Source organism: Anopheles cruzii, chromosome 2, assembly GCF_943734635.1.
Source record: "Anopheles cruzii chromosome 2, idAnoCruzAS_RS32_06, whole genome shotgun sequence".
Classification (NCBI taxonomy): Eukaryota; Metazoa; Arthropoda; class Insecta; order Diptera; family Culicidae; genus Anopheles; species Anopheles cruzii.
In genome coordinates, this window is record NC_069144.1 from 2,671,997 (window position 1) to 2,680,061 (window position 8,065).

Here is an 8,065-nt window from a genome sequence, read left to right on the forward strand (position 1 = left end):
GATCACAATAAATATTTTGCATTTTCAGACACACACGGTGTCCGGAAAGAAGTCCTTTTCGCTCCGTGCGAGTGCATTTCTCGGGTACTACGCATATTTAGTACGATGAAAACAAAAGGCCATTGCGCCACTGGGTGGGATTACACAAACGCTACTTATACGATCTTCCCGGAGTGTGGCGCACATGTGGACACATTGTTTGGTGGGGACCGATAACGATAAAACGATCAAAATAATACACGAAAAGATGCGTGAACTAATTAGAAAAAAATAGAAGAGGCCTTTTGTTTGTGGAGATACGCCCGAATTAGGTGCATGGTGCCAGAAGCGATAACCTGCGCGCCCGGTGGAGGGGCCACCGATATTTTCAATTTGATATTTATTTCGTTTTGCTTCATTTTTATGTGTACCAAAACAATGCCATATAAGCTGCGCTGCCCTTTTTGTGTTTCGTTTCCCGTTTTGTTGCTTTTAAAAACCAATGGTATCACCTTTCTTTCGGCTACTACTCGTCCTTTGGCTTCTTTAATTTTTGGAAAACATTGGCCTGCGAGTAATTTACTAACCAAAACTAATCACATTACACACACTACCGAGACCGAGAGGTTGTGCGATCGATCGCACACCCTCTCTTCCTTCCTTCATTCATGGTTTTTTCTTCCTTCATTCATGTCGTGTACGTGTTCGCCTTTTGTAAACAAAACAAATATAAAGCTGGCGAACCGCGGAGGAGCGCGCCCCCTTAACACAAACGATTATGGCGTAGTCTTGAAGGCGATGCGAGAGAGACAGAGATGCAACAAGAATGGTTTATAATAAAAATTCAAATTTTCTATATCTGTAACCGGTGATTCATTGTGTGAGATCTTTCGTCGCCCCTGACGGGTAAGTAAGTCGATTCCGATAGTGTTTTGGGTCCAAAAATGCACACATAAAGAACAGGGGAGCAATAACGGCGATAAACGGATCGAAAAACGCTTTAGGAAACGTTTCGGAGCTGTCCAAGCACTTTTGGGTACTTTTGGCAGAGTTTCGAACCCATCGAGCCGTTTAGCCGAGCTCTGAACCCGAGTTTGTGCTGTTAGTGTTTTTACGCTCTCTGCGCACTCCTGTGACCCTGTTACAAATCCGGCCGAACGGGAACCACATTTCTTGGGGGATTGTTTCGTTTAAACCGATTTTTTGCCGTGGTCCGTTTCGGAGTATACTCCCAAAGTCATATCCGTAAGGGCGCCGAATAACACGATCCACGGTGGCGGTTAATTTTCAATATTTTTTTCATTTCTTTATTTTTTTTATAAAACAGTACCGTAAACATAAGTTTTACTATTGTTTCTACTGCTCGCCATACACACATGCATTTTTGAGCGCGGATGAAACCAAGAGTCGCGCGCCATTACGCGTCAAGTGGACACGATGATGGGGGTTACTGGATAGAAAACTTTGCGAATTACGTCTACTTTCGCACGGTCGCCGGAACCGGAACCGGTTTTGGGGGGCGCGGGGCGCTGGGCATTAAAACAAAACAAATATCACGAACTGATTGATGTGTAAACTCTGCTGCTGGGAGACCGACGCCACCGCCACCGCCACCCGGTGTTCCGCGAATCTCGAGGAGGATGAATTCGAAACGACCCCGTATTAGGCCCGCATGAGAAGGGACAGACCACAGGGACCGTGCAGAAAAGACAATTGCGGACGCAGGAGGGGGGATCATTATTTACAACAGACTGATTCCCGGCAGGTCGGAACCAGGGTCGTTAGGAACCGACAAATCCGTGGGAAAGGCGGGTTTTTGCTAGGAGAATTGGTAGCTCCCCCTCACTTCTTCGAGAAACCGTCGCCGGTGGGGTCCAGGATCCACGGGTAGTTGTTGGGGCACTCCATGCACGTGAACAGGCGCAGGGTTTCGCCGGGCAGCTCGCGCGTCGTCAGCGGGCACGCGTTCGGCAGCGAGCAGTACGGTTGGCCCTTGACGTCGCACTTTTCCTTCCACTCCTGGAAGTCACGCAGCGCGTTCAGCTCGGTCGGATTCTGCATCCACTGGATGACCTGGAGCATCGTGACGAAGAACACGTCGTTCCGGACCAGCATCTCCTCGATGAACTTGATCAGCTCCTCGCGGTACTCCTTCTTCGACTTGAGCCACGACGCGTGGAAGTGCAGACCGAGCGGGGCGCGGTTGGTGTTGTAGTGGCGGTTGAAGTTGTGGCGCAACAGACGTCCGAACTGCTCGCCGGACTGAACGTTGGAGCACGAGTCGACCATGTGGCAACCGGGCAGCGACTCGTCGAACGTCGGATCGTCGCGCCGATCGAGCTCATTCATCACCATCTCCCAGACCGGGTGGCTGCGGGACGGGCAGTTGTGCGCGTTACCGTTGCACTTGTGCGGCATCCGGAAGTACAGCGTGTACGGCCAGATCGGGACGCGGCCCAGCGACGCCGTGATCGACGCATCGTACACGAAGAACTGATCGGCCATCATCTCGAACTGCTTGTTGCCGCCGACGCGCAGATACGGCGCTCGGACGCCGATGATCGACCCGTCCGTAATGTTGGCGAACCGCTCGACGATCAACCGGCCACCGGCCATCTCCGCCAGCCAGTCATCGTACGTGCCCTGCGTCCAGTAGTTCGGGTCGTCCTTGTGCGTCAGCGAGAACACGGAGATCTCGTGGCCCTTGCGGTGCAGGTCCTGGACCGCCGAGTAGTTGGTGTACTTGTGCGACACGAAGTACGTGCCACGGATCTGGCAGCCGTTCGGGTTCTGCCGCTGCCCGTTGAAGATGTCCTCGTACAGGTCAATGTTGTCCACGTTAACTGCTCCGTTGAACGTGATCGTAATCATCTGCGGCACCTGCTGCGGTTCGATGTTGCCCGGGATGCGGGTTCCGTCGGCCGAGCAGAAACAGTCCGGCAGGACGCACTGGTTCGTGTCGCAATCCGGAGCGCGGTTCGGATCCAGCTCAACGGCTGAGGTGGGAAAAAAATAAATGAGCTCCAGCGCAACGGTTGAAGCTGTGACATACAGATGGCGCTAGGCGCCCGAACTTACTGCAGGCATTTTCATCAGACTCGTCCTTGCAGTCGGGCTTGCCGTTACAGAACAGCTCCTTGTCCAGGCACTCGCCGTTGCCGCAGGACAGCTTGCCCTCGGGGCAGATCGGTTCGTCCGTCTTCAGGATCGGCAGAACCTTTCGCGGTTCTACGGTGGCGGCGGCGAAAGAGAAAAGAATAGTTAGTGCCCAGTGGTTGTGTCAGCCCCAATTGTTTCTTTTCCTTTCTTTCTTGACAAGCCGGTGGGGGGTTAGTTAAAAGTTAAAACCCCATGATCCCAACAACCGAAGTGTGTGTAGAAGCGTGTGGAGGAATCAGTAATCAAGGTGGTGTGGTGATCTGGCGTGCTGTGTACAAGAGGCACGGGTACAAAAACCCATTCAACTCGCTTCCTAAAGTACCAGGCTGTTCAATAAGTTTTGAGCTTTAATAACAGAGGGCGCTGCTGCTAGCCTGATTTGTAGAAGACGATCCACGTCAAGGACGTCTCCAAAATCAGTAGCAACAACACTTGAAATCGTAGAAAAAATACAGAATATCGTGCCGGGAAATCGTCGAATGACTAAAAAGCATTTAGAAGAAGCTCTAGGCATCTCATTGGGCACTGTAAGCAATATTTTGACTGAAGTATTGGATTTCAGAAAGCTTTCACCATGATCCCGAGTCACAGCAAGAAGCTAAAGGGTGGTGTGAAGCTGGTTCTTCGACTCCGAAACGAATTCGTGTCCAGAAGAGCATTTAGGTGTCACAAGAGCATTTACAATGGCAAAAATCCATGAATTCGAATTGTTGGAGCATCCACCAGATTTGGTCGCCTTGCGACTTCCATCTGTTTCCAGACCCAAAAAAACATTCATTCCACATTGAAGGGCCCTTCACAGCCCTCACTTCAGGGATGGAGTTCACAAATTGGCGTTGGAACAAGTGTATTGTTCAGAGAGACCACACTGAATAATAAAGTGTATTTTAAACCCTAAGCCCTTTGTTTTTCTTATCGAATCGCAAAACTTATTGAACAATCCAGGCTTTTCGAGAGAGTGAAAAAAACACGGCTGGGGCATCGAATAACTCGGGCTTTGGCGATCTACTCCCTGCTACGTAAGGACACACGCTCGAGTCCGGTTAGAGGGTCAGTCTTTTAGACACACGGATGAAAGGATATGCTACCCCAAACCCGGTTAGACGACGGTAGGGTGATCTAGTGTCTTAATTTCACAAAGTGTGGGGGATTAGACGGATGAATGTGACCTCCAGCGAGGGGTAACAGTTAGTACAATCCTGACACGTCTGTTAGAGAACCCCTTCACCATGCATGTGATCCAGTAACCAAGCCAGCAAACCCCCTTTAGTGTTAATGGTGATCGTGTGTCCGTTTGTGTCCTCATTTGAAGCGATAGCGATACTGCGCCACTACTCTCTGTCTCTGGCACACACACACACACATCTTAGCTAAACTAACTCGCGTGCCTCGCCCGCCCCGGGGGAACCCACTCCGAGGAGTGTGTGCGACCCCCGGAAGTAGCCCCCGGTTCTTGTATGTACAAAGCGGGCAAGCGCGCTGGTATCTCATCTCCTTCCTGGTGCTGTGCGGTGCGGTGGTGTGTGTGTGGGTACTCTACTAGCTAGCCCCTTAGCCCGCCCTGGCCCCCCGCGCGTGTTGTGAACCACCATGCAGTGGTGGCGGCGAAAAGACACGGCACTTACTCTCTTTCTTGTCACACGATGTGACCTTTGCCTTCCAATCGCAAGTCTGTTTTTCAATGTCGAACGCCAATCCGGACGGGCAAGTGATTTGCTTCAGCCCGGACCGTGTACACCTGTTAATTCAAACGCGCGCGCAATCGTCGTCGTTGTCGTCATCGGTGGTGGTGGTGGCGGGAAGGGAAGGATTCGGGTTCGGGTTGGGCGAGTTCCGGTTATTGACACATCAACACATTAAATGATCGCAGCCATGAACGGGATAGAGGAATAGGGATAGGGAGAGGAACCACCATCCGTGAAGGTGAAGGATCCGGATGACGAAGGGGAACAAAACACACACACAGACACACAGACACACACACACAAAGAGAGAATGGATGGAAGTGGGTGGATGGGGATATGTCGTGCAGCAGGAAGTAGTAGTATGAGGGAAGTTCCGGAATACAGAGAGAGAGAGAGAAAGAGAGAGAAAGAGAACCACAGTTTAGCGGGGCTGGATACGGTAACCCGACCCGGGCCGCCCGGCCTCCGTACGATGGAATGGGAATGGGCGTTGGGCTTCCGATTCGATGCGTACGGCTCGGAGCGGGGCTTGGCCGCGGGTCCCGGGGACTTACTTCCTAGCAGGTCGCACGACTTCACGTTCGCTTTCCAATCGCATGTCTGCCGGAGCACATCAAAGTACAGGCCGGTCGGGCAGCGAACGGAAGCGAGCCTCGTGATGCCATTCTCTCCCGCATCGTCGCACCTATTCAACCGGAAAGCGCATGGCGCAGCACGGGGGAGGGGAGTGCGAGGTAGGAAGAGGGAGAAAGAGAGAGCGTGAGCAAATGGCGGCGTTGGGGGCCCGGAAATGGCACCGCAAGATGGCCACGATTGCGAGCCGAGCTGTCACTTGTCAGTGAAGCGTCGCGTAGTTGGCGTCGCAGTTGGCGTCGAACGTGTAATCGACGCATCGCGAACCCATCAAATTCACCTCACTACTTCGCGGCAGTCGCCGTCGGTTGACAGGCGGAAGTACTCGTCGCCGGGTCGGTCCTTGCACAGCTCCTCGACGTTTATCGAGTCCGGATCGTTGTCGTCATCCTGGCGCTTCACCCGAACGTCGGCCGCTAAGAAAAAATGGGGGAAACAAATGGAAAAAACGAGTTAAATCATTTGCCGATGCGCGGGCACCCCCCAAAAAGGTCAATATAAATAAGTAAACGGATCGTTCCTGTCCGCGAACCGGAAAGAAAGTGGACGTTGCGTAACCGTCCAAGTCCGAATGAGTGAAAGTGCCACCAACCGCTGGGCGCCCCGCGTTACTGGGTTGTTCAAGGAGTTTTGCGCTTTAATAAAAGAGGGCGCACCCTGTCACAAGAGCATTTTGACAATGACAAAAATCCTGGAATTAAAATTCGAATTGTTGGAGGAACATCCACCGCATTCACCAGATTTGGTTTCCTAGCGACTTCCATCTGTTTCCAGACCTAAACAGTTTCAAAACGCTTTCCTTTTTCATCAAATGATAAGGTCATAACACCTATCGAAGCTTATTTTGCAGCTTTTCCAGGTTCTCACACTTCAGGGATGTATTTCATAAATTAGAATCTCGTCGAAACAAGTGTATTGATGTTCAGGGAGACCATACTGAATAATAAAGTGTATATTAAACACCTAAAATTGTGTTTTTCTTATCGAACCGCAAGACTTTTCAAACAGCCCGGCATCTCACGATACCGAAGAGGGGAAAGAGAAATCTGTTATCGGTCTTGCGGAGCATTGAGATTCGCGATCGTATCACTTCAACCGAGATTGCCGAGAGAAGATGCGCGCAAAGTGCTGCCGCGCTGCGCGGGCGTTCAAGGTCAAGGTCAACCGAATAGACGAATCGGAACGGACCGCGTATCGGCAGCCTAAATCTTCTAACCGCTCGTCGCGTCGACCGGTGAATCTGCGTGCGACTTCTTGCCGTGCGGTGCAGTTTGCGTAAGAGTTCCCATTCAGACGCACCGCACCGTTATGTAAATGGGTACGGTGCGTGTGTGTGTGTATGCACGGTGCCGCGGCTTTCCATTTTGCCACATCCTGCGCCCCGCCAAGACGACCGTGAGGCGCGGCGCTAGGAAGGCGAGAAAGCCGAACACCCCAGCCCAACCCAAGGGACACCCATCAGAACCAGTTCTGCGGGGCGCGACGGCGATGCAACTCGATGGCTGGTGGGAGGCCACAATTGCAGCTCCGACCACATCGCAGCAGTACCGGCTGGTACCGGTTTGCCCGAGCCCGAGCCGGCCCGAGGGATTTAGCAACCGACAAACCGACCGAGCGAAGGGCCGTGCCGCGCGAAAGTTGACCCGGGACTTGGGGCGTACAAGTTGCGCCAAAGGCGGCGGTGTCGCAAGCACCGCGAAAGAGAGACAATAATTAAACGCCAACAGACACACACACACACACACACATACACACACACAACACAAACACACACTGACGTATTGGTGTTTTCCCTTTTTTGGCCAACGATCGCACTGCGCAATGGCCCCAATCGGAGTGTGTGGGCTTCTCTGAATGGCTCGCAGGACCCCGGGAAGGGATTGGGAGGCCAAGGGGCTTTGTTCGGAGGGAACCATCAAGACTTCCTGGTGCGGTTGGACATCGCTGGGGCACACTTTCGCGGTTCCGTACGATCACTTCCACAACGACGACGAAGAGCCGTTCACACTTCGGCGACCGTTCCGATCCGGTGGACCGGAACTTCTGGGTGGTAGACAGTGGGGAGGTGGGGGACAGACAGACTGGGGGTGTTGCTTACCGATCGCCACCCCTAAGCACAGGAAAGTCACGAACAGTTTTGTCACTTGGGCCACCATCTTTGGGCCACACTCACAGCACACCACACCACACACACGCGGACACCGGGCGGAACGAAACCGCTGCGGGGCTGCTACGACTGCTACTGAACGGTGGCAGAAACTGGTTCGCCCCCCTTCTGCTTCTGCTGCTTCCAATCTGTGGCTCTCTCGTCTCACGTGCGTGTGTCCCGTCGATCAGGGCGCGCGCAACACTAAAACCGTCCAGACCCGGCCGGCTACCACTTATATAGAGACCGAAGCTTCCTGCCCCCAGCGGGGTGGGGCGGCGACGGTAGGGGGGGCAGTTGGACCCTCTTGAGGGGCGCCCAATGTCTTCGGTGGCGCACGATCGCGGCCACTCACGCGGATGCGTGGAGTTTCGGTGCTTTTGACGACGGAAGGGATGAGCGCCCGGTGAGTTCTTTGAACCGATTTGTCGGACCTGAAAGTGGTTTCCAACGAGAAGGCTTT

The 8,065-nt window shown here is 53.0% G+C and overlaps 1 protein-coding gene across 2 annotated transcripts; it reads right to left on the bottom strand.

The window, feature by feature from the left end:
• Window positions 1–1,275: 1,275 nt before the first annotated feature.
• Window positions 1,276–7,787, bottom strand: LOC128277726 (chitin deacetylase 1). 2 transcript variants are annotated; one of them, XM_053016232.1, is made up of 5 exons: window positions 7,555–7,787; window positions 5,737–5,872; window positions 4,764–4,876; window positions 3,058–3,207; window positions 1,276–2,975 (listed from the first exon to the last, which is right to left on the bottom strand). In XM_053016232.1, the coding sequence occupies exons 1-5, from the start codon at window positions 7,610–7,612 to the stop codon at window positions 1,822–1,824; spliced, it is 1,611 nt and encodes a 536-aa protein (XP_052872192.1). In that variant the 5' UTR covers window positions 7,613–7,787; the 3' UTR covers window positions 1,276–1,821. The 2 variants fall into 2 exon arrangements, with proteins under 2 accessions (XP_052872192.1, XP_052872191.1); XM_053016231.1 differs by lacking the exon at window positions 4,764–4,876 and adding an exon at window positions 5,378–5,508.
• Between the last annotated feature and the right edge of the window lie 278 nt (window positions 7,788–8,065).

Bases quoted from the DNA above. Each gene is read 5' to 3' on its own strand.
- LOC128277726 (XM_053016231.1), bottom strand. From the start codon at position 7,612: ATGGTGGCCCAAGTGACAAAACTGTTCGTGACTTTCCTGTGCTTAGGG. The intron at 5,873-7,554 runs GTAAGCAACACC...ATTTTTTCTTAG, and splicing joins GTGCTTAGGGGTGGCGATCG to CGGCCGACGTTCGGGTGAAG. The intron at 2,976-3,057 runs GTAAGTTCGGGC...TTCCCACCTCAG, and splicing joins GTCTGATGAAAATGCCTGCA to CCGTTGAGCTGGATCCGAAC.